The following is a 27,625-nucleotide window of genomic DNA, read 5'->3' on the forward strand; positions in this document are numbered from 1 at the left end:
CTCATTTATAGAGCATGTAAGGGTGCACATAACCAAAATAACATCAAGTGCAATCCATCTCTGAACCAAAAATACATCAAAAAATAGGCCCTAGATGACATCTAGCTTCCAAAAAAAATCATGCTACAACAAATACCTATGTATCATAAAATATCTGCCTATATTGGGACCTTCATCATCAATATCATGATTCACCCTCTAAGTGTTAAAATAAGATAAAAAAATGCTTAGCATGTCAATTCAAGATTTTGTTTGAGTGATGGGTACATTTTTCGTAGGATCATGATAGAGGAGTTCAACAATAAATGCCACTAACATCAAGGTACATAGAGGGATTGGTACTCTTGATTAAATGCTTGTTTGATACCCTCATACATGACAAAATCCTATGGAAACATTGCAATCCCCCCAATCCTGAAATTCTAAAAAATTGTTAAGCAGTGTTATAAGGACCAAACCGGACCGGCCAGTTCAGACCGGTCCGACCGTTTTGAGGCAAAAAACGGTTCGACCCGGTGACTTGAACCATTTTTGTCCGGTCTAGTACGGTAGAGCCACGTAGAACGCAGCAAGTGGAGCCTGTTTTGCTTTTTTCCTTTTAATGTTTGTCTTACATGGGCACTAGCCCATAATAGGTGCCTAATATTCAAGCATATGGCCCTACTATAGCTATGCATTTCATGGTAATGTTAAATTCTTATAGGAAAAGGATGAAATCATCCTTTTACTTAAACTTTTAGCATTACCATGAAATGACTCAGGATGTTTGAGAGTGGTTTTGACCTCATTGGATTTCATATGGACAAAGTAAAATTTTAGATCTCACTCAAAATCCAACAGACTTAACAATTTTCCAGGATTTCAGGATTGGGATGATTGCAATGCTACATTGGATTTTCTCATGTATGAGGGTATGGGACTAGTATTTAATCAAGAGCACCAAGCCCTCTATGTACCTTTATGTTAGTGGCATTGATTGTTGAACTCCTCTATCATGAGCCTACTAAAAAAAATACTCATCACTCAAACAAAATCTTGACTTGACATGCTATGATTTTTCTATTTTATGTTAATTCTTAGAGGGTAATATTGATGATGAAGATCCCAATATAGGCAATGATTTTGACGATATGTAGGTATTTGTTGTAGCATAATTTTTTTTAGATGCTAGAGGCCATGTGGAGCTTGTTTGTTGATGTAATTTCAGTTTAGAAACGGATTGCACTCAGTGCTATTTTGGTTATATGCACCCTTACAAGCTATATAAATGAGAACTTTTGCTTATTTGTGTATAAATGTTTTGGATTCATATGGGATGCACATGAAAATATATGTTTTTCTTTAAAATTTGAATATTTCATGCATTTTTGGTTGACTGGTTTTTCAGTCTGGTTTCCGTACAGTGCTAACCAGTGCCTAGTCCGGGGGGTCTACTTGTTCAATGATCGGTCTGGTTCTGATAACTATGTTGTTAAGCCTGTTGGATTTTGAGTGGGATCTAAAATTCTACTTACTCCATATGAAATCGAATGAGTTCAAAACCACTCTCAAACATCCTTCATGGTAATGTTAAAAATTTGAGCAAAAGGACTATCACTTTTACTTTAAGAATTTAACATTACCATGAATTGCATTGCAATAGTAAGGCATATGCTTGAATATTAAGCACCAATTGTGGGCCAAAACCCAGCGATGAGAAAAAAAAAATTGAAAAAAAAAAAAGCAAAACAAGCCCCACGTGTTGTGTTGTAAGTTCCTTTAAGGAACTAGCCAGTTTAGTGAAAATGTTCAGTTCAATACTAAACCAACCAAAAATGGTTCACGAGGCCGATCCGAACCGGCTTTTCCCTCCAACCGATCGAACCAACCGATTCAAACTGGTTTAGTTCAGTTCTTATAACATTGTTATGAAAAGACGTGTTCCAAAGGACATGACTCTTTATGAATAGGCACTCCAACTTAGGTATATATACGGTATCCAATTGTACTCCCATCATTATAATTTCTACTATCATTACTTATATACTATTTAGTCCACATGGATATCTTTATATTCCAGAGATTTTAAATATTTTTGCATGGTAATGAACCTTCTTCATATCATTTGGTATGAGAGATTCGTTGTTTGATCCAGCCATTGGTCAAATAAAATGATTTGGGTCCCCCAATTCTCTAGGTCCTTGACCACATTTAGGCTTTTGGGCCTGTCTCCAATTGTTGTGTGGGATTGGCGCCTACAAAGGGCTACAAAGTTACATATTTGACACTTTAAGAACATCACCTTTGCAAGGAAGTTGAATGTGGTTGGTCGAGCCCTTAAGGCCTCACATGTGCAACATGATTCAAGTCTCTTTCTGTTGCCCCAACAAGACTCAGTCTCAATGGCTTGAGCAGCTTTTAAGGACATATTTGTGGTCAAAGTATGGCAAGAAGCAAAACTTGCTTCTAATCCCTTTGTACATTGCACTATGCCCAATGAAAAAGGGGTATTGGACTTGATTAATGTCACCTCCCAGGGAAGTGTCTCGATGGCTGTGGGTGGTGCGGTGTTCGAAGGGATTAGCACCTTCGTCAGTTCTTTTTGACACTAACAGAGTTTGAGGGTCTTTTGATTTATGTGACATTATTTACACTCCCCACCTATTTCAAGTTTCAGGCTCACCCATTTTTAGGGGCATTTTGTCTAGCTAGAGAATTGTAGTACGGGTGGTTTGGTCACATTGAGATGGTCATTGAGCAGGGTGGGACTTATCTTGCCAACTAATTTAGAGTTGTCTAGAATGGGGGGGTGTATAGCAGAGAAGTTGCTAACTAACTCTCAATTAGGGGGTTATGTGCCCTTAATATGGAGTCCGGATTATTTAAGATGAACATTAATATGCCAAGGCCCTTGTGGAGAGATTAGGTTTAGAGTTTTGTTTGATTGTTGTTGCGATATGATTCTCACCATTTGTATTCAATTATTCATATGAGATGTCCTCTCTCCCCATTTCTTAACACTAGATGGGTCTTAAAGGATTTGTTGTGTTAGGTGAGGCACTTGCACAATTTTTAGACCATGCTATTGTCTCTATGTTGCATTAGTTTTTGGGACAAGCGAAAGGCGGGGACGGAGGGGCATGTCCCTAGGACAGCTAGAGCGCACCCCCAAATTTTCAAGGGATGTCGGGTTGGGGATTTTCAATTTGCAATAAAGTCCATGAAAGGTCTATGAGACAGAGAACTCTCTATAGAAGCTTGTATTCATATTTCTTGTTAATGATGATTATGCTAAACGTAAAAGGAATTTCCTTCTCAAGAGGTTTTGCAAACTTCTACAATTGTATTGAAAACCGCTATAAAATACTTCGATTCTATAAAGAAATTATATTCATATTTCATTAAGAAGGTCACTGAATAGGAATGTATTCAAACATTTTGTACCCAATCCATGTCACTACTATCTAATTTTTTTCACAGTGCTTGAGGTTGGGATGGTGGAAGCATTGGACTTGAATGACTCTTGGAAACCCATGTACAATATGTAAAAGCTGAGATGACCTGAAAAATGAGAAAAAGCAAGAGCAATAACCACAAGGATCAGCCCTTTGAAATGTTGCATTTCTTTTTTTCTTGACATGGAGGTTTTTCTTATTGTAATTTTGTTGTTGAAAATACAATATTTAAATTACTAGAAACCCAATTGAAACCCATCATCATACAAAACCCATGTTTTGAGCTGCAACTTGTACAACAGATTTAGATTCAGTGCAATACAAAAATAATGGATGGGAAAAGTGATCATATTGTCCAATCATCAATGTCCATGATTGTCAAAACTGAAAATATATGCCCAGATTATCCTTGAAATCTGCCCAAAAAAATTCCTGAACTGTGAAATCTGTTGATTTGTGTAGCTTGGGAAGTACTCCAAGCCCTAGGGTTCAGGGTTTGGAGGGCAAAGCACCACAAGGGCAGCTTGTGGGCTCAGAACCCAAGTATGGGGTTTTGGCACCCATCGTGTTTTGGGGCAAAACCATGATGGATTCACAACATGTGATGGATGAGGATGATAGTGCTTGGAAAGATGATTCCAACGCAACGAAAATCATCCAAATCCGAGTTGTCGTTAAAGAGATATGAATTTTTGAAGTTGACTAGTAATTATTGGTTGACAAGTAGGCCGACTTGAGAGCCAATGGATGTGTCACTTCAAATGTGATGTTGAGCCCTTGTATGTGTATAAATACAAGGCGTATTGAAGTCATTTGAAGCATCCAATCTTGTGCATCACATACCTTAGAAAGAGAACTCATTGGAGAGAAGAATTTTGTGCCCTAACCGCAGCAAAAGAGGATCTGAAACAGTGGGGGTTAAGGTCTGTTCAGGGGTCCGTTTTTTAGGACAGAACTGCTGGTGGGAGGGTCGAAGCCCTGTTCTTGTAGGCTGCAGCCAAGGCAGGGACAGCGAGTTAGTTTGGAGGCTGTTTGGTGGGTGGACAGTCCTCATAAGAGGCTGCCACAGGTCTGTCTATACACCTGTAGGATGCCGCTGTCTTTTAGGAGGATAAGTTTGTGTTTAAGGGCTTGAATCTGCCCTAAAAGAGCAGCGTGGAGGGGCAGCCTCCCATTGAAGGACAGCCGCATTTCATAAGGGCAATTTTGGGCCAGATTTGAGGACGGTTAGGGACTATGTTGTGTGCCCTAACCAGTCCCAGAAATTGCAGCAGTGCAGGAGTCACAAACAGCAGTGTTTTGGTATGTGTTGGGTCACAGTTTGGCGTCCAGAATTGGATCAGACTTGTTGTAGCTTGTTGGAGCCATTTATATGACATTCAGAGGTGAGGAAAAGTCATATTAGGTGCAGATCCGGCAGTGACGATATTGGGTGCCATAGGGCTGTTGGAGGGCAGCGTGTTGGCTACCCAAAGTTAGCCCCAGACGAGCTATCTTGAAGAACGAAGAGCGGCTGAAGGTTGGGTGAAGATAGGTGCCGAATCGCAACACTTTGCTAGACGGAAGTTGTTGCTAGCGTGGCAGATTGGAGCTCGGGAATTAGGCCTACCTAGAGAGCAGTTTGGTGAGTCTGTGTTCATTGTAGCAGACATGACTTGCAGCAGTTATTGGAGGCAGCCCTCTTGGAATCTTGACGTGTAAATGCCTTGATGGACTAAGGCACTACTAGTGAGCAGTACGGACGCGAAGGACCGGCAGGATGAGATACGACATAGAAGCTGCAGCGAAGATTATCATTGTATCTTGTAAACCATAGACTGTTGTATTACTCAATTTGTTTAATATGACGAAGATTGGGATTGTACATATTGTACAATTCTGTTTAAAACTGTGTATATTGTGCATATGTGATTTACTGCTTTATATTTCCGTTGTGCAAAGTAGTTTATAGTTGAGATTCTTGGTTTGGTAGCGTCAGTGATTTTAATACTCTAACTGCGACCCAAGGTCGTGGAAATTCAATAAAATATTTCCAGTACGTCCTTGAAACCTGTCCGTAACATCCCTGAAATCTGCCCAAAACGTCTTGGGGACAACAAGGAGGTCCCCGAGTCCCCAATGAAGTCCCCAACAATTTGGGGACGTTTCCCAAGTGTCCACAAGTCCCCAGAAGCGGGGACACATGGTACGTGGGACTTTTTAGGGGGACAGATCCCTGTGCAACATAGGATTTTCTTATAAGCTGAGTGTTTCCATGGTTTGTCATTTAGTAGGGCTTCCATCTGAGGATAGGTTGGCTAAGACTGATTTTTCGGATGGCCTCTACCCTATTCATCAACACCCAGAGACAATTAGGCATATTTTCTAGGATTGCCAATTGTCAAGCACTGTTGGAGTTGGTTTGAGCATCAGCATTCAGAGCTTCTTCAAGGTAGGGTTCACTAGTGCGCACTGTTATTTGGTGATTGGTAGGGCTTTTTTTCATATGCTTTATGGGCTTTGTGTTAAGATTGGCAACTAGGGCCAAACTCCATGTGGGTCATCTTATTAATGGCAACTGATATTTTTCTTGGATCCCTCTCATCGAGAGGTGTAGGATTGATCTAAAGATCATCCGATTCCGATAAGTATTCATGGAGATATGAATTTATTAGTGTTATGGTACAATTCGTCAAGGTCAACTAGCAACCAAATAAACCCACTTGTGCTCAACGTTTTAGTATAAATAGAGGTGGCCTTCAAGTCATTTCTCACACTCACTCTTGAGATCTCTCTTCATTTTGTTTTGGGTTTGATGAAGATGAGATCTAGAGGGAGTGCCCTAGTTGATACGCTTCCCTAATAGAAGATGCCCTAGAAGTTGTCATGGACAAAGCTCTACGCTACCCTGATGGAGAAATCTAATATGCAGCAAGAAGAAGGCTCACGCAGTCAGGGAGGAAGGTTTCATATGAAGCAGTAACACTGGTATGGTAGAAGCCTAATGTTGTCATCTAAGTAAGGTTTTACTCTGCCCTAAACTACACAGCAAGAATATGCCTAAATGATGCCCTAACGCTGCCCTAACAAACTGTTCTAGGAGGCAAGTTAAAGAGGGTTCTTATGTGCCTTGACTGTTGTAAATGCAAGCCCTATCCGCAATCCTATTGGGTGGATTAAAGCCTTAACTTAGCCGCTGATAATGAAAAGACTTGACCACAGTTCGAGGAGATCTCTAGCAGTCAAAGAGAGCCACCATACGCTGCCTAAAGGTGTTGGAGTTTCTAAGTCTGACACGTTAGAAACCCTTCATGCACTTTATTGATTTATTCCTACCTACTTGTTCTATTAATTAACAAGCTATTTACCATGTAAATACTGGAAATAAATACAAGTACATGCTCAACACATTACAGATCATCAACTGAAGGAAATAGAAACAAGCACACAAGTGACATCGTTGTTTTTGGACTAATGTCCCAAGAAAAACCCAATGCGGGAAAACCGGTGCAACTACCTGAGGGTTTGATTTATTAAGCAGTTTCAGAATACAATCTGGGTGCCAAATCCGGCATACCCAACAGAGAAAAATCTCGGCAGTAGTACCTCTCTACTCGGAAGCAGATGCTCCAGCTGAAACCCCGAATAAACACTCCGACAGCTCCACAACTCCAATCTGCTCCACGAAACCCCAACATCAACCTCTAGGGACTGCGTCAGCCTCTCTCTGGCGCAGTGTTAGCCCAGCGTCACTCTAGCTTAGCCTGTGTCAGCCCTCTGGCCCTCTGCATCACCCACGGTGGCCCTCTGAGGCATTGCACAGCTCTTGGCTGCCTTTGCGTGAGCCCTGGCTGCCTCTGCGTGAGCCCTAGCTGCCTCTGTGTGAACCCTTGGCTGCTTTCGCGTCCCTCTCTCCGGCTACTGCGCTGATTCTCCCGATGCTATCTCTACCTCTCTGCTTTTCTATTCACTGCCCCTCAGTTGCAACTCTGATCACTCTCTCAACTTTCTCAGCAAACCTAGCCCCAGAAAGTCGAAATCTTGATCTCTTGGTGTGTTCTCCAAGTGACCCTCAAGCCTCCTCTTATACTTTTCTCGTTGACAAATCAACAGCTGAGATTAAGTCCCTAATCAATGGCTAAGATTAGATCTGGCTTGATCCATGACTTTTGGACCATTTTAACACAGTTTTATATTAATTCACATTAATATTTTATTTTCCCTAAGTTTAGACTTAGGGACTATATTAAAAATATTAATTATTTTAATATCTCCCACACTGTTTAGAATCTGCCCAAACCCTTTCTAGGTATTGGAGATCTCATGTGCCTTAGCCTCTCCACCAATTTTCGTGGCTAAAGCACATCCGATGCTACCCCAAATCAACAAAAGGTTCGTCATCCACTGTCTAAACACTCAGCCTAATCTGCAGTTTCAAAGAGGCATCTATCTGCCCTAGCCGCAGTAAAAGGTGAAGGTTACAGCCATTGAAATAAAGGTTTCTAGCAGCTGTCATTTGTGCTTCAAACAGCAGTCCAAGTAGGGCCAAACACTGACCTAGTCTCAGCCATCAAGGAGGTCATCTTGGCCGCAATTGGAAAGGACCCTATCAGCCAAATGATGAAGTTTAAGAGGTCCATAACTCTGTAAGGAATGAACCCTTAGACGTTGTAAGAAAAGTCAAATCTATGTCACATTGTTGTAGATGATAGTGTGACACATTTGAGATCAGTTCTGGGCATGATTGTGCAGCTATAAGGTTGATCGGTAGACATTGTTCTTCAAGTGTAATAGCTGAGTATTGTATGACAATCTTGCTTGCTGCTGGGCTAGGTGCAGGCCATAGCCAGCAGCATATTGTGTTAAGGGTTGCACAAGGATAAGGACTGAAGGTTGATGTGACTGCTTGTGTGGTCAGCATGTTAGACAGTATGGTTAGATGCAGCAGTGAGATGCAGCATGGTATTAGAGACAGCTAGTGCAGCAGCATGATGTGTGCATTTGTATGCAGCATAGTGCAAGCTCAGCATGGTGCAGCATGAGGAGTGCAGATCAGTGATGAATGCAGCATTGGGTGCAGATCCGTGATGAAAGCAGCTCAGTGATTGGAGCAGCACAGTGACAGAAGCGACAGCATGAAGTGCATAGCATGGTCACTAGGTCCAGCACTGTGATGATGAGTGCAGCGTGGTGCAGCGCTGAGAGGTGCAGCATGTGGACGAGATGCAGCGCAATGATAGGTGAAGGTGTCACCTTGGAGAATCAGTTGAAGCAGCATGTCTTCAACTGATTTCATGTAGAGATGAATCTAGAAAGTCAAAGTGTTAACTTCTGTCGTAAATGTACTATCTCTCTCTCTCTCTGCTGAATTATTGAAGAACATGTAAAAAAAATTGATCAAAGGTTTCCCCGCATTGGGGTTTGTCCCTGGCTAGTGCCACATCTTGTGTCCTCTTGTCTTGGCTTGTCTTCTGCGATTTATGTTTATGTTCTATCTGCAGTTTATTTTAATGCTGATGTGATTGCTAATCTGGAAAAGATACTGAGCTAACTATGAAAATTGAAATAAATTGCTCTAAGCATAGAACATACCTAAACTTAACACTTTGGCATTGTTTGAGGATAGTGCTGCTTTTCTTTTATGGAATTTGTTGTGTAAACTTGTTCTTGATCACAAGCCTAGCTATTTGTCTGCCTTCAGTTCAGTCTCGAAGGATGAGGTTTGTCATCAATTGTTGGCAAAAAGAATTTTGTTGACCAAAAATGCTCAATCTTTGGATCACACTGAGTACTCTACTTTTATTTCTCCCTTGCTATCTCTTCGGAAGAGAATATGATGTTCATTGTACATACCCTTCACTTTTTTATCTTCTGTTTGTAAATATAGGATGTATTTTGCAGAGAAAAAAAGGTAATACGACCATTGCTTGATGTTCTGTACTTGGAGACCAACACCATATCTCAAATGCAACAGCTAAAAATCTAAAGCACAAATGTATCAATTACAGCTCTGTTTTAGGAGATTCTTAAGAAAGGTTGTTAACTGTGGCCTGTGGATGCATACTAATTACTAAATATGTGCTAACTAAATAAAAATCAATGCCACAAGAATACCTATTACCAGCCGGTTTTCCAAGGGGCCATTGAATGGAATTTGATTGTAAAAGCAAACATTTTATCTGACAATTATGATGGAACAAGGTTACCTCCTATGACCATGCAAATATATGGAATACAAGAAGATAAGACTAGTAAAGCCTTGCAAGTAACTTTTGACCTATATAGCCCAACTGAAAAGCAACTGGCAGTAATAAGAGTTATTTACAGGCAAACTGGCATTATGTTCTTTTTGCTACAAATGTCAAGTAATACTCCTTATCTGAATCCCTCAGCAATGTTGGTCCAAAAATTGTCCACAACAAATTGGAAGGTATTTTAAACATGCGGAGATGGTCACTAACATGGTTATAAAATGAATATTTACTTTAGAATTACACTAAGAAGCAACATGGGCAGCTGAACAAGACATGGGCAAGGTTTCAAATTCTATGGGGCAACCAGCTAATGTGCACTACTGATCTAATAACAATTTGTCATTTATCAGTTGAAGAATGTTTTCTCAAGGAACCCTTTCCACGTCTGTATTGTTAATAAAACAAGGATGATTTAGATGCAGGTCCCTCACCATAAGAGGCTGCAAAAGTAGGTCAATATTGGATCTTCAAACAAAAGTGCAATGGCACAAGAATCACTATATGAGAAGATCCTAATCACACATTTCCATCAGATTTTGGGCATACTAGAGGATGACAAAACATCTATAAAAAGTTGGGTAAATATACTGGAATGTTGATGACAACCTACAGAGTCTTAGTGACAACCTATTGATCACTTCAACAACTTGCATGGCAATAGTGGACATTCTTAAGAAGGATAGAGCTAAAAGGAAAGGCATAACAACAAAAGATAGCAGCAAAACCATCACCAATAGCAGGGTGGACAACTCTGAGACTAATTGGTGAAAGCTTTCCCTCACTGTCGACAATGTGGACAATGTCCCAAGTTGGATCCAGAAACAAAGCTCTGGGGAAATCAAAGAACAAAGATCGAAATGACTTGCAGCCCAGAAGTGGCCATTCAATCTGTGTAGCCCTTCCCTTCTATCAATGCCAGTTCTTCCTATGCATTCAAGCTCATTTCAGTTTTGTCTGTATGCTCAATTTTGGTTTTTCTTTCAATCTTCCTAATCAATTTTACAGAGGCAATTACAATATTGAAATATTCCATGGTTAAGGTTTCAGACAAGCCCAGATCCAAAATAAACCCAAGTCTAATATGCAACGAGGTTGTGAAACACAAGGCTGCATATCTTAAGTTCCAATATTTGACACACGAATCATTTGTCTGATCTCCAGATATGCAACTTCAAGCTTCATAACCTTCAATGGCATATCAGGCCTGGGTTTAGATGGGTCTAGGCTAATCTCCATGTTCAATACACCCAACGGACTGTCTAAATTCAATGCACATTTACACAGGCACAAAGACAGAGTTAATGGATCAACTACACCCCCATACAATCTATAAGCTGCACCTCACTTGTCTTGGCGCAAATATATGTCAATCCCTTGAATTTAGCCTGGCCAAACCTTGTTTTGTTTCATAACCAGAACTTCTAATCAGTAGGAAAAATTCCCTCGTCTCCCATTACCATCTATTGTTGTAAATTTTGTATATGATAAAATTTCCCATTATACTGATTAAAGAAAAACTTGAAAAAATTAGACAATTATGCGCACATGTATATCGGGCAGTTAGTCTTTAAATTATATAAGCTTTCAAGGTTCTGCTTAGGCTTTATGGGTCATGCTAAATTCTGGTTAATATTTGAGTCAAATAGTTTTGAAAACTAAAACTGGCTTTAAGTATTTCACAAAACTATTCTCCAGCATATGATATAGTGTAAATACATATCCAGAACCAATAGATATCCATTCTCTCATGATGCCTATAGAGTGTTAAGCCTCCTCCAAGATTTTCCATCGTAACTGTGGTCTGCCACATCCGTATGACATGATTTTCAAAAACGGATAACCCCGAGACCAAGTTCCAGGCAACTTGTGTGGAATCACTACCCTTTGAACCTGGCACTTGAGCCAAAGTAAGTCAACTCTTTGTAGTGCCGCCCTTGAGGCATATTTCTTGGAACACTTCCAAAAGAATGACATATCCAAAGACCATCAGAAATATTTCAGCATGAGCCCAACAAAAATAAGGAAACTGAGGAGAAGAGGAAAAGATAATGAAACATGCATAAAAATGTTACTTCCAAAAGAATACCAGTATAAATTTAAGGGATGATATTGTCAATAACAGAGATACAGTTCCTCTGCAAAAGCAGATGCCAACTGGAACACAAATCTGACAATAAGTTGAAAAAAATACAAATTTATTTCTTGATCTGGAGTTTCACTGACTCACCAACTGATTCAACAGAAAAAGTGTACATGTCAATTATGCTTGAAACCCATGCCTCTTGAAATATAGAAGTTTCCATATCTAAAGGTTGACTCAAAAATTCATAATGCATGGGAGATAGATCTCAATTACTACATTACCTTGGAACATCGTGCCCGCAAGCTTTTGCGGCCAAAAGAAGCCCAGAGGCTGCATTTCTAGCAGCACCTGCTCTTCTATCTTGACTCCAATGCTTACATGCATGAATATAAAACCTTGCAAGGCGTCGAGCTGGAGAATGAACCTTGTGAGATGAACCCCCATGTTCAGCAGCTACTGAATACACTGCAGCCTCAATAGCAGCAGCTTCCCTCAACTCACCTTCTAGCTTCTCAATTTCCAATTCCATTTGCTTGACCTTCTCATCTGCAACTGCAGCCCTTGCCTCCGCAAAAATAATTTTCATGTTTTCTTCTTTTGAAACTCCTTCCTCAGAATTACTGTTTGTTTCATCGGAAGCACTATTTTCGACATTAGCAGACAGTGTTTCAGAGATACTAATCTCCTTTACCTCTTCAACAAACTTTTCATCAATTTCTGTAACAGGACTTATTGCTGAGTCAGAAATAGACTTCACAGGAACCTTCAAATTCTTGGCTTTGCTATCTTGTAGAGATTTCGCCCTTAATCCAGAACCATTCTTGCCACCATTTCGCACATCTGTACCAATTTTTGTAGCCTTTTTTGGAGGATCTCGAGATGTTTTAGATGTCTGTTTACCTCCAATCTGTTTCTCCATATTTGCCTTTACACCCTGAGGAAAAAGTTCTACTGACCGCCGGTGCTCTTCCTTACCTGCAACTTTCACTTGTCGTGCAATATTATACCCTGAGACTTCCCTGGCCTGAATCCTTCTTATTGATCTCTCTGTTGTTTCTTCTTCAAGGGTAGACTCTGGTACAGGTGTTTGCATCCTCACATCCTCAAGGTTTCTGATTCCTGAAGACAAAACCTTTGCTTCATACTCAATTTTTTCAGCATTAGGATAAAATGGTTTTTCCTGCAATTGCTTGTTATCTGGTGCCGTGTCTTCTAGCAAGTCACTTTCTTCAGGTTCCACTTTTTTATCTTTTACCTTCTTATTCTTCTCTTCTCCACTCACGTGTTTAAGTTCATGATTTGTAGAGCTGTCAGATGCCTTTCTTATTGCATTCACATAAATTTCTTCAGTTTCCTTCTCAGTTTTTCCATCAATATTCTCTTGTGTATAGTCTCCTAAATTTACTACAGGTTCTTTTCTATATTTTCCTAAACCCTGATATTCCTTTTCTGCATCTTTTACTGCAGCTATGTTCTCTCCATTCACCTCCAATAGCACTTTATTTCTCTCTCTATTATTTGTAACACTATTGTCTGCAACAGTATTATCAGAAGGGGGAGGAGAAAAAGATTTTGCTGTGGGCACACTGGGACTCCTAACAATTATGTGTGGCAATCTAGTTTTATAAGAAGTGAACATCAGAGAGTCCTGACTTCCAGGACTATCAGAATCAGAGGAAAGATCAGCAGAAGATGCAAATGACGATAAACCATCTCTAGAGGAAAGTGCTCTCTTTGATGCATATGCTGTTGCTGCTGCCACTGCTGCTGCTTTAACGGACAGTGCTTCTGCAGATATTGGTAACCTCTGAGTCCCTTTAGCATAGATATCAACTGCTGCAGGAACATGCTGCAATCACAGCCCTCAAACAGTTGAGACACAATTTATTTAGTGGGCGGGATAAATAATAGTTCACATATTAATACATTGTAACTTATTCAAGAGAACAGAAGAAATAGTCTTGAAACATAAATCCAGAAAACGCAAGCTCAAATAAGATATTCAAAAATGTTTAATCCAACATCAGCATTAAACCCTAGGATTGCTCAACTAGATATCGTTCAGGGTAAATGGCTGCAGATAAAGCATGACAATGGAAATTTCTCAATATAACCATTAATGTTATACATATCTCGTGAAAGAATGTTTCCACTGTACTCGCTTCCCAAAAATAATAGCTGTTTTTATCATCTAAATTCCAACTAAGCCATCATAATCTTTACCTAACATTTTATTCAGAAAGAACAATGTATAAAAGGGCATTCATATGGCATTCAACGTCCACAAAACATATGAGCATTAGAATGAAGGAGTATTTGATGCAGCTGAAAAAGGGGTTGTAAAGCACTACGAGAACATCTTTTCCAAAATAGGCTTTATTAAACAAGTACTTTACATGAGAACAAAGTAACAAGAAGCTCCTCTTTCTGAAGGTTGACCTATTCAGCTATTCGTGTCCACAAACCCTCAATTGAACATGAAAAAAAGCAAATAAAAACAGTGAGCGGTATCAATGATGTGATTAATCGCAAAATAACATGCACTGATCTACTCCAACTGTTGAAAGATTTGCAAGCTCATGAACACAGGCAAACTTGAAAAGTAGGTGGAATGAGTCCTATTTTTTATAATAATTCCATGATTCTGATTAAAGGTACAACACAGTATTTTAACTGCTGTTTACAATAAATTATAAAACTAACACTTTTCTCACTTAATAATTCTCCCTTAACCTGAAATATATTAAACTATTTTTATATTATGCTTACATGGACTTTCACTAGGGAGATTGCATACCTCTCCAAGCCTACATCATGCACTTACTTTAGACCACATACTTGAGACTATCACCAACTGTAATTTTCTTTAGACCACATACTTGAGACTATCACCAGCTGTATGCATTCAAAAGTGGCAGTTGAATTCAATTTTTGGACCATGACTCCAACTAGTATACAGGGTTGTAGCCAAGACTGTCTGATTGGCGATAGCATTAAGACATCAGTATAGTTTTCAGCTACTAGGCTTGGTTTGAAATGTTGACAAGGATCACCTGTAACTTCATGACACAATTTTGACATTTTCCTCAGCTCTGTTTTATTAGGATAAATGATAATTTTAGGCAAGTGGACATAGGTTAGGAATAGAAGCTATATCAAAGGGATAAAAATGTGCACATTTAGATAACGGTGTAACCATCCAATATTTGGGCAATGAATCTTATTGAAGAGCTATTTCCTCATGTTACATGAAAGCTTAGTTTATCTCCTGCTTCTGCACCTTCTAAGAGATGAATTATGTAAGAAACAAGAACAAAACCTGCAAAACATAAGCCCTCACACAGACTGTCCATGAAATAAAATAAGAATATAATTCCCATTTACAAATATAACTGTGCTTCAAGAAAAAAAAAATCAAATAGACTAAATAAATTTTGAACCAAGTGTGTAAGCAATATGTGGAGGGTATACATATTGACAGATGGGCACTCACCCTCGCTTCTGTAAGGCTCCTCTTCTGCCTCAAAGCTTTAGGGAAGAAAGGAGCCGGGCAGGTTTGTTGACTACAAGTCTAAATTCAAAATGCATGGAGGAGATGCCTGTCTGCTGAAAGGATATTCAAATTTGAGAATGGAATAGAGCCATATATAAGTCAGGTCTAGCAGCTGAGAGGATAGTCCAAGTTCAGAGGAGCAATGAAACCAAGTGGAGGTAAATCACCATTGGACAACAACCTGGAGAGAAGTGATCCGTCTACTGAAAGGATATTCCAATTTCAGAGAACAATTGCACTATATGGAAGTCAAGTCTGTCAGCTGAAAGTATAATCCGGTTTCAGAGAGCAATGGACAACAGACAATAATTTTTTGCCTTTGGCACTGCTCACGTTGTGTTTCCAGCTATTTTGTGCAGGGATTTTCTGGAGCTATTTCTAAAATATTTTGACTCTTGAGAGGATTGTGACAGACCAGACTGTACAGGTTGATTTTTTGGATCTCCATTTTGAGGACTGTGAACCATAAAAGGGTTTAGCAACCAGGCTTGTGATCCAAATCACCCACTTCATGTTCATGTTCAAACTTAATATTAAATTCAGAAAAAATTCACCAATGCCAAAGAATATGATAAAATTCACCTTTGAGTTTAAGAAAGCCAATTCAGTGAATTTCATTACAGCTTCATATATTCAAACAAAAAACAAATACAAACTTCAAATGTGAAATAAAATATGTCAAAATTAAATGTCAACTTTCAGGACTGAACACATGCATATATACATTTATGGATTTGTTTTTATATTTTTTAAACTGAACATAAAATGAATCTTCAAATTTATTTTTGAAACTTATAAAAAGTTTTGCATGGTCTATTGAATTCACCCCCGCTTGAGATTCATTGAAATTAGATCTTTTTTTTTAAGTCCAAGCATGGTGACTAAAACTGTGATCATTTCAGCTACATCTGGGTTTGTGGGGGTGTTTGTGTGTAGAGTGCTGTCAGCAGTCCACTACCTTTCACTGTGCGGAGCTTTGCTGGTTCTGGTAGAAATCACAAGAATGTGTATAAGTCTGTTTGCTAGCTTTGCTTGCCTATATTTGTTATAAATTGCACAGTGTAGACGATTGTGACAGAATTCATGATGAGAGTCGAGACCTTGTCATGCTTGCTCGAGTGGCAGAACCTTTCAGAGAGACTGTAATATGCTGATTTTCAGACCAAGGTAAGAAGATAGCCAGCATCTCTTTGTCATATATGGAATAAAGCTTATCTATGTTCTGAAGCTTCCAACTTTTGATAGGGTGACCCTTTTGCATTAAGACAACCCCGATGCCTTCTCCTGATGCATAGCACTCCAATATAAAAGGATGACTAAAGTCAGGGAGGGTCAACACAGGACATGATCTCATCACTTCTTTGAGCTTGTTAAATGTCTTGTCGGATTCAACTGTCCACCTGAATGCCCCCTTTTAGTTAAATCTGTCAAGGGCGCGCTTAGCTGAGAGAAGCCTTTGACAAACCGTTGGCAGTAATTGCAAAATCTAAAGAATCCTCACAATCCCATCAGGTTCTTGGGTGTGGGCCAGTCCAATATTGCTTGAATCTTTTCTCCATTAACCTGTACTCCCTTTGCATTGATTATGTATCCCAAATAAAGAATCTCTATTAACCCAAACTCGCACTTTGATGGTTTGGCATAGAGGGATTGCTCCTGCATAATGCTCAAAATTGTATCCAAATGCCCCAAATGATCATCCCATGTTTTGCTGTAAATGAGAAGGTCGTTGAAGAATACCAATAAAAATTTCCTTAGTTGTTTGTTGAAGATACTGTTCATACAGGATTGGAAAGCGGTGGGGGCATTGGGTAGCCCAAATGGCATGACCAAAAATTCCAAGTGTCCATAATGGCATCAGAATGTTGTTTTCAGCACGTCCTGTTCTCAAACTCAGATTTGGTGGTACCCTGATCATAAATCGATCTTTGAAAAGTCAACTGCTCCATTAAGTTCATCCAATAATTCATCGATCTTGGGGATAGGGTACCTTTTTTTGATAGTTTTCTTGCTGAGGAGCTTGGTAATCAATGCACATTCTCCATGTAACATCCTTCTTCTTTACCAAGACCACAGATGAGGCGAAGGGACTCAAGCTAGGTCTGATGTGGCCCATTTGTAACAATTCCTAGATGGTCTTTTCTATTTCATCCTTGAATTTCTTCGGATGTCGGTAGGGCGTGGTGATCACAGGCTTAGCTCCCTCTTCTAGTTCTATAGTGTGCTCGAATCCTCTCTTAGGAGGCAATCCTGGAGGAATGTCACCAAACATTGAAGCATGCTTGTCTATTATTTGTTGAATATCTGCCCTGTACTGCGATTTATCGTTGTTGGGGACCTTTTGGCTCATGATCCTGCAATTTGTTGCATATGTGACATCTCCATGCCTGAAGATAGCTTCCATTCTTCTGACTGAAATGCCCTGTGGCATGCCATTTGCCATGCCTCTCAAAACTACTTTGCTACCATTCAAATCTTTAAACTCCATTTCTAATTCCTGGTAGTCCATCGTGTGCTTTCCCAATGAATACAACCACTGATCCCCCAATACCATATTGATGTCTCCAAGATCTATCACATAAAAATCACTAGTTAAAGTATAATTACAGAGTGTTATGATCAATCCTGGTATCATTCGGGTGCAATCCAAGTTGTAACCATCCGCAGCTATTACATCCAGGGCTTCGAACTCTTCGGGGGGGAGTCCTCTTTTGGCCACTAGTGCCGCATCAATGAAATTGTGTAGCTCCTCCATTAATTAGTGTTGTGATGTGTTTCCCCTTGACAACTCCATTGACCCTGAAGGTGTAATACTTGGGTGTATCTGAAAGGGCTGCAATCTTGACTTGGGGACGAGACTTCCTTTCTCCGTTGGCCTTTTCTTCACTTTTTGCTTCTTCTGGTGGTTCTTCCTTGGAAGTGCTAGGTTTTTCTTCTTATTTTGCTTCCTTCTGCGATGACTCTTCTTCGATACTTGGAGTGGCCTCTTCTCCTTCCTCCTCGTCATTAGAGACTACTTTGATGTAGTGATTGTGAATCTTTCCCTTTCCTAAAGGGCAATGTCTTGGTTCCCATGGCTCCTTGCAACTGAAACATAGCTTCTTTCACCTGTGTTCACTTCGTTTTTTTTCATCTAGCCTGTCCTTTCTGGGCCAATCACGTTGAAAGGGCTTCTTCTCCTTATATTTTGGAGGAATGAAACAGTTGGATGGAGCCTTAAGACTTAGTGGCTGCATTTCCCATATCCCGAGTCTTCTTGATAGCCTCCTAAAGGGTGGTGGGGTTGAATGCCTTGACCCAACCTTGTAAGGGTTCGGCTAATGCCTTAGTGAAAAGCATGACTAATCGCTCTTCAAATACATTTGTTACCATGACTGCAGTTCGTTCAAATTCTGCAATAAATCCTTTATGCGATCATGTCTGTTTAAGAAGTGCCAATTCTCTGAAGTGGATGTATGGGTTCTTCTAATCAAATATTTCTATCAGCCTTTGTGTAAAATCTTCATAAGAAGTGATGTTGGCATGCCCCAATGTTACTAGACCATGATACCAACATTCATGCGCTTCCCCTTCGAGATGTAATGTGGCAAATTGGATTGCGTCTGCTTCCATCACGGGATTAAACCTAAAGTATATGTCCAACTTTTGCACCCAAGCCCTCACTGTACATTTAGATGATCCATCAAATGAGGGTAGAGGAAGTTTACTCACCTTGCGTGCCAATTCAATATTTGGTTCTGCCTTAGGTCTATTTTTGTATCTAAAATTGTTGTATTCATTGAAGGACATGATTGCTCGAGTGTTTTCGTCCAATCTTGCGTAATCCCGAACATATTCATTAAGAAGTTGATTTGGCTCAACTGCTTCTTGGGCTGCCATTGCTTGATTATTTGTGAATTGTGGAAGTAATGGTTGGTGATTTCTTTCATTGCATGCTCGGTTGTTGGCAGCAACATTTTGCTGTCCTGTGAAATGAGCCATTAGTCGAGCAAGTTAATGATTTCCTTGAGCCAAAACCTGAGCAATCTCCCGCTGCCCTTGAATCATTTGTTGCCCTTGCTATTGCAATTGCTGGTTCATTTGATGTTGTCCATGCAGTAATTTGTTCAATAGAATGTCTGGGTCGTGTTCCTTGCCCTACTCTATCCCCCATGGTTGAACGGTGAATAACCCTCATTCTTCTTACAATGATGTTACTTGTATCCTCGGGAAGCATACAAGGCTCATGCACTCACAAGCTGGCAAGATGCTCACAATATAACTCTATAGTCCATAAGTATCAACAATAGTGTTATAAGATATTGTCACTATGCAATTAACAATTCACTATTAATAGTATGAATCCAATCCACATATTACAACCAAGTATGCTCATGTTCCAACAGAGAATGAATTGTTCAACAATCTATAGACTAGCACCCATCGACAGCGTACAGTAGTTCAACAAAAAGAAAAATCTAATTTTGACCAGATGACCCTATCCACTTAAAACCAACATAATTATGTGAAAGTAAGAGCTGTGAGAGGATTCAAAATTCTTCCTGTGACAGAACACAACCTTCAAAAGATGATTCTAGCTACAAGGATTCCCTCGTCTTTGCACAAGGAGGTATCTCTTCCACGGAGGGGACCAGCTTGCATAAGAAACCTTCCTCACTTCAGATGGATCTTCTTATGACCTCGCATTTCATCCTAGAACTGTATAGAATGGCGCCTAATCCACTAAGTGTTATTGCTTACTCTCTAGTCTTCTAATGAGTCACCCTTCCAAACTCCTTATTGGCCTCCAGACAATTACAAATTTTGCAATACTTCGATACCATAATTAGAGGATCCCTGAGGCAAGCATAGGAGAACAAGGGCCAGATAGAGTTCATTTGTCTCCTCTGGTGTTTCGCTTGACTTCTGCTTCAAGCCAACCACTTCGCAAACCCTATCCAAGGCAAAGATAAACAGAGAGCTCACGATCTTGTCTAGACGTGAATCCCTATGCCAAAAAAACAAGAAACAGAGCTAACAAGGAACATTGCCATTTTTCCAAACGGTGTCCTAATGCCGGATAAAGCTCTCGAAGCTCACCAAGAAATTCACCAACTTCTCAAGATATATTGGTGTCAACTAGGGTGGAAATTGGAATCTTTCACCATCGAAATTGACAAGAGAAAAGAGTCAAGTTTGAAGTTGGCAAATTATAACTCATTGATAATGAATTATGAATATGATGTTTCATGAAAGTTGAAACATTTCATTTCATGTTTGATATTCTTTGTTATAGTTTGGTAATGCTTACAAGTACAACTTTAGTGATGACAAATGTTATAAATTGAATTTTGAAACTTTGAAACTCTAAGATTGATGAGAATCAAGATGTTGTAACTTGTGGACTTGTGGTTGATGAAGATTATAACTACTAGATGATTGAAGTTATATGGTTTAATCTATGTTTGTATGCTTTTTATAATTAATTCATCATTCTACATGATTTTGTTGACATATATACATCGAAATAGATAAAAACATATATTATATAAAAAGTCCTCCCAAAATCGCTACCAATCCAGAAGCTTCTGAAAATTGTCGCTCACACTCCCACTTCCAAGAGCCTTGATGGAGAGTCAATGCCTCCCTCATAAACAAGGCTAAGCACCATTGATCTAGGTAACAAAAGAAGAAAGAGAGAATTCTAAGACTCCTTGAAGAGGCAATAGAACAATCCCCATATTTCATAATAGGCAGGGCACCAAAATTATAGAGAGCTCCTCTCTCAAACTCTTGCATATGACAAAGTTGGCAAACCCTACCCTCCTATGAGATCTAATGTTCAGCCCCCATCAAAAGCCCATGAGAACTTGTTTGAAACTAACCTAAGGGAATCTTGAGCACATGCATCTAGTGTCATAAGGTGTAAGGAATCAAGCAATGAGCCCATCTCTCAACTCCAAGAAGTGTTGCGAGTATACTGCATTGTGCCATCTTGGTCTTCAAACCCCTTGATGGGTCGAGATAAGTGACCTAGTTCCTGGATATACTAATTGTATATGTGATTTTTGATAATATCATTCATCTCTAGCTTATTTGGCTAGAGATGTCTAGGGGCCCACATGAAATACATAAATAGAGGGAGGTGTTCCATCAAAATGCCAATAGACCAACAAAGACTCGAGACCTCTGAAAATTAGTAACCATGAACTTGTCCCGTATGTTTAATCTAGGTCAAGGCCTATGAGTAGTAAGCAAGGTATCAATAGTGGTCCCTACCAAAAACCAAATCTATGAAACACTAGATATGATGCAAAAAACGAGACCAATCTAAATGTCGTCTTGAAATGGTAAGGGTCAGCCGCAAACTCTACCTAGACAATGGCATGGGATATGATCCTCTTGCTCCTGATGATATGATAAAGCATGAAAGTCTACACACTGTTCGTTTTGGCCTAGTCAAGTTGAACCAAGCTAGGCCCCCACACCTTAAAACCATAAAGATCCATGGCCCTAATAATGGGGTCCATGAGGTCCATCTTAGACAATATGTCTCGGAACTAGTTCCAGAAACATTGTCACTCACTGAGAGCAAGGGACCCAAACCCCTTATTGGTCTAGGGTTGGATAGCCTTCCTCAACCCAAATCTAGGCCCTAAAAATTGGACTCCTAAGTAGATGTAAGTTGTGGTAATCTTGACCTCTTATCCCTGAAAGAAAAATAGAAGCCTATAAGGACATAGCTCAAGCCATTGAAGTTCATCAAGTTGGTTTTACCAAGATGATCACCATTTGTTGAAGATTACAAAATTTGGATAGGGCATTCAATTATCTCTACAAACTCTCCAAATGGAGGCTAAGAGAATCACATCATATGCAAAAAGTAGAATTGAGATCAAGACCTAATAAAGAAGACAACCATACTCAAGTTAAATATTCCCCTATAGGAAGGACTCCAACTCTTCAACATAGAATCATAGATCCCAAACCTACTTCATCCCAATGGTGCTTCGAATGAAATAAAAAATCTCGTGCATTGTGCTAATATAACCATGGACAAACTTATAGAGCCACATGATGGCAATGAAAGCATTTATAATATTCCAATGTCTCAGTTAGTGAAAGGGGGCCTCCCTCAAGACTACATCAAAGCTTTCCAATAGTACACAAAGCAACAAAAGACCTTTTGAAGACCGATGCTTCACGTCCTCAATGATGGTTGTGAGAGTAAGAATATGGTCAACAATCTAGTGCCCAAGATGAAAACCTACCTACCTTCTAGCCCTCGAGTGACATTTATCAAGCTCCTTTGATAGCTACATAGTACAAATGAAGTGTGGTAGAATAGAGCTTGTAGAAAGTGTGCCCTACCATGATCATGTTATAATTGTTCAAATCAATTTTGAACTCCAATTTGTGCATTGGGTGCATAATGTGGTGCGACCAAGCCCATGGGAATCCTAAGCAAACAACATGGTTAAATAGATTTGCAATGTAGTGTAAAAGAGGGGAAAGGAGAGAGGAATGGGATCTCCATAAGTGTGGATAAGAGTTAATACCATGCAGGAGGGCATGGCAAACCTATCCATGGTGGATTTTGCACTCCTTGTCATACCAGCAACTCACTAGACAGGATTTAGAATTGGGAGACAAAGAAGGGGGTCTAGTAATATTTGACGAGGAGATGAGAGCCAAGTCCCTAATGGCCGAGGAAAGCATATCAAATTTGGAAGAGACTAACTCCAAAGATGAAAAAAAAGTAAGAAAAGGGAGGGAGGAGTTGGTGGATATAAGAAGAATAGACATTTGAATCCCTGTTGTTAAACAAGATGTTAGTTCAACAAGGGCATGGAGGGGATGAATGGAAAGGGGGGGAGGGGGGAATGAATCAGCTTGAAGGTGAAAGAAAAGGAAAGCATGGTCCACTAAAGGAATTAGGGTAATCAAGAATTGGCGAATAAAGGGAATCATGGCCAAGACATAGTCAACAACCCTAACACCCCCACTATCAAGAAAACAAGTGAAAGTACTAGAAGTCAAGCAGCAAGAGAGGCCATTTAATATCAATAGTTCATGGGACTCACAAAGGTTTACAAGATGTTTGTGTATGCTAAAAGAGGTGTTAATTTTAGATAACAATGGTATGCTCTATGCTTTAGCACAATTTACTTCAATGTTCCTTATCAGCCCAATGACAATTTCCAGTTATTTCTATTAGCAATCACATTAACTTAAAGACATTGATAGTAAATGCAGATAGAACATAAAAACATGTGCATAAGACAAGCCAAGACAAGAGGACACAAGATTTGGCTGATGCCAGAGAAAAACCCAAATGTGGGGAAATCCCTTTGATCAAATCTTCTTTTTATTATTCAATAGTTCAGCAGAGAGAGTACAAATATCAAATTTACTTGCCCAGAATAGTCCTATCAAAATAAGTAGTCAACTGCAGCTCTGACCAAAAAGTCAATGTTGGTCAAAGCAGCACCAAAATATCCTCCAAGCAACTCGATCAACAGAAGTCCAATTCAACCTTCCAGGAGAGTCAAAGTCAGCCCAAAATAGTTCGGTCAAACACTATTGTAATTTATGTGGTCAAATGTTGAAGTCAGCCGTGTCAAACTATCCCAATCACCTCGATTCCTGTGCCAATAAATGCGGCCTCCAAAAATCAAAATTTTCCCTCAAGATCGAAGTCAACAGAGGTCAAATAAGTCTTGGTCAATGCTGGTTTGTTTTCCTGAAATTCAACCTGTTCTGCCCCAGAAGAATTCAGCCTCCTGCCACACATGCAAAGTAAAGAGAGGCTGCCTCCAAGTTGTACGAAATTACAAACCAATCAAGGGAGGAGAGACAGAGATGTGTCATGTGATGTGTGATGTCCAAATGAGGAGAGAGGTCACTCCTATTTATACAAATCATTGAGGGTGTCGAGACACATCTCTTGGGCTTTATTTGACTGAGGCCAACTTTGACAATTTGTGCATGAGAGAGAATAAATTCAAAATTCCACTTTTGTTTGTCATAAGGAGATGATCTTTATATCAAAATTCGACCTCTCGAAAAGAGGAATCCAATGCAATAATCATCTCCATCATATAAGTTGCCCTAAGTTGGAATTTGGCCCTAGTTGCCAATTTTAACACTCCCTCTCAACTAGAGAGAATTCCACCTGACAATCCATCTATCATCATCATGCCATCATGTCATCATGTACCATATATGTCATCATTGTTGTGCTTTGCTCTGCTAAACCATGAAGTAATAATGAAGAAGTGATCGAGAGTGAGTCATAAGATCATACCACTCTCCACTAACAAAAGTCATTCCTTGATCCCAGATCAAGTTGTTGAACACCAAGCATCCTAGTCATAGGGAGTAAGGCAGTACATGATGCGTCCATCAGTAGTGCTATGGTCCCTAACCATCTTTTCCCAACTCATTGACCAGATGAGAGGTACTTCCCATGAGTCTCGGACTCCATGGGTAGGATGTGTGTTGGGGCATCGACAGGGGAAGGTGAACCACTCATCCTGCTCATATTCCATAAGAGAAGGAGAAGGTGAACAATTCATCTTATGCATATGTCAATCGTAGGCAAAGGTGAACCACTCACCCTACATACATGTGTCCGCAACGGTAGGGGAAGGTGAACCACTCACCCTACACACATGTCAACCAACATGGGCTATCACAGGGGAAGGTGAACCACTCACCCTGTATCTAGTGCACCACCAAGAGAAGGTGAACCACTCACCCTATGGTCGCTCATAGCTCCAAGAAGTACCCCAAGCCCCTAGGAGCTCCCAGAGCTCAATGTCCAACTCATACAAGACACTCATAGGAGGGTTGTTCCACGACTCCAAGTCTCTCTCGAAAGGTTAAGAATTTTATCTTCCCCAAAGGCTTTGTGAGAATGTCTGTGACATGCTCATCTGTTCTAATGTGTTGGAGCGTCACTGCTCCGTGTTGTACCATATCTCGGATAAAGTGGTACCTGATATCAATGTGCTTGGAGCGATCATGGAACACGGGATTCTCTGATAAACAAATCCCACTATGGTTGTCACAGAAGATCATGGTGGTATCCAACACGTGCTCAAACAGCTCATTGAAGAGCTTTCTCAACCAAACAGCTTCACAACAGGCCATACTCGCAGCAATGTATTCGGCCTCGACGGTGCTTAAAGCAACCGATTTTTGCTTCCTACTCATCCAAGATATAGAAGCAGAGCCCAAAGAGAAGCAACACCCAAACGTGCTCTTACGATCCACCACATTGCCAGCCCAGTTAGTATCTGAATATCCATGAAGTCTCAAGTTCCCCGCAGTGTATATTCGGCCTCGACGGTGCTTAAAGCAACCGATTTTTGCTTCCTACTCATCCAAGATATAAAAGCAAACCCCAAAGAGAAGCAACACCCAGACATGCTCTTACGATCCACCGCACTGCCAGCCCAGTCAGTATCTGAATATCCATGAAGTCTCAAGTTCCCCGCAGTGTATCTCAGTTCATAGTGGATTGTGCCCCGGAGATATCTCAAGAGATTCTTAGCAGCAATCCAATGAATGTGATGAGGCTCGACCATAAATTGACTCAATGTGTTCACAGCAAAGCATATGTCAGGACAGGAGTTGACCAAGAACATGAGGGCCCCCACAAGTTGATGATACTCAGAAGAGTTCGCTCATTTGGGCCCAGCAGCACTTCCACATAGCTTCTTGAAGTTGAATTCCATCGGAGTAGATATAGACTTGCAATCCACCATCCCACATCTCTCAAGTAGTTTCACAATGTATTTTCCTTGAGAAAGGAAAATCTCACCTGGATTTTGCTAGACCTCCAGTCCTAGGAAGTAGTGCATTAATCCATTAGTCCTAGGTCCTTCATCCCGAATTCAGGAAGCGAACTCCCTCTTGCATTGATGAAGAGAGGATCATCACATGTCATAAAGAGATCATCCACATAAAGGACCAGAATGAGAGGCTTGTCCTTTTCAACCTTGAAGTATATGTTTGGGTTAGCATCGCTTCAAATCTGACTATCAATCCTCTAAATACCAAGCTTTGGGGGCTTACTTCAATCCATAGAGGGCTTTCTTCAACCTGCATACATGTGTCTTTCAATCTTGAACTTCGAACCCCTTGGGTTGTTCTACATAGACTTCCTACTTAAGCAAGCCATGCAAGAAGGCAGTTTTGACCATTGTTGATAATATCGGCGATATTCAAAAATATCGCGATATTTTCGGCAAAACGATATATCGCCGAGAAAATATCGCGATATTTTCTGTTTTGAAAATATCGCGATATTTTCAAAATATCGGAAAATATCGGCAAAATATCGCGATATTTTGAAAATATCAGCTATATTTAAAAATCTGAAAAAATTATTTTTTATGCTTGCCGATATTTGTCGATATTTTGCCGATATTTTAGCCGATATTGCCGATAAGATATTTTCTGGACCCTCGCCGATATTTTGCCGATACCGATATTTTCAACACTGGTTTTGACATCCATTTGGTGAAGGCTCCATCCTTGTGAGGCAGCAAGGGCTATGATTGAACGGATGGTGGTATATCGAGCAACTGGTGCAAATATCTCATCATAGTCTACTCCTTCCTTTTGAGAGAAACCTCGAGCAACAAATCTGGCCTTGAACTTTTCAGCACTCCCATCAGCTCCATGTTTGATCTTGTGGAGCTATTTTGAAGTGACCACAGACTTGTCCTTGGGTCTAGGAACCACATCCCAGACATCGTTCTTCATGATCGACTCATACTCTTCGTTAATCACATCCTTCCAAACTTGGTGTTTCACGGCTTCTTCGAATGTACAAGGCTCAGAGTGTACAATGGTACTCATGGCAGCTAAGTACCCTTGGTACTTGTTTGGCTTCTTGCTTTCACAAAATGTCCCCCTCAGTGCAATATGTTTCTCGGCATCTTCAAGAGTATCTTTGAGCCACAAAGGTCTTTTTCTTGAAGTAGTGGGCTCACTAGGAGGTGGATCAATGGGATCCATCGGACCTTCAACATTGAGCATCAAATCATCAGTAGGAGGTTCATCCTTCTTTCCAGCATCATCATCATTATTGTCCTTCCTAGGGATAAGAAGATCTTTGACTCTCCTAAGGGCAGAATCTTCATTGAAAGTGACATCATGACTTATCTCCACTTCCCTTTGACCAGGCACATAGATTCTATATGCCTTCGAAGTTTCATTGTAGCCCACAAACGTTCCTTTCTTCCCAGATGCTTCTAGTTTGTTTCTTTTCTTTTGGCACATGAAAATATACGGGGCAACCAAAAATTCTAAAATGAGAAACATCATGTTT

General features: G+C 40.1%; 1 protein-coding gene across 3 annotated transcripts in view; it reads right to left on the reverse strand.

The window, feature by feature from the left end:
- LOC149153558 (uncharacterized) overlaps positions 1-27,625 on the reverse strand; it is a 101,047-nt gene that overhangs the window by 14,720 nt on the left and 58,702 nt on the right. For all 3 annotated transcript variants that reach the window (XM_089439276.1, XM_089439277.1, XM_089439278.1), the window contains one exon: positions 12,032-13,599. In XM_089439276.1, coding sequence (XP_089295402.1) covers positions 12,032-13,599 — 1,568 coding nt within the window. The remainder of the gene's footprint in view (positions 1-12,031; positions 13,600-27,625) is intronic.

This window comes from Pinus tabuliformis, chromosome 9 (genome assembly GCF_031772625.1).
Source record: "Pinus tabuliformis cultivar Carrire ecotype Pingquan chromosome 9, CPIR1, whole genome shotgun sequence".
NCBI lineage: Eukaryota > Viridiplantae > Streptophyta > Pinopsida > Pinales > Pinaceae > Pinus > Pinus tabuliformis.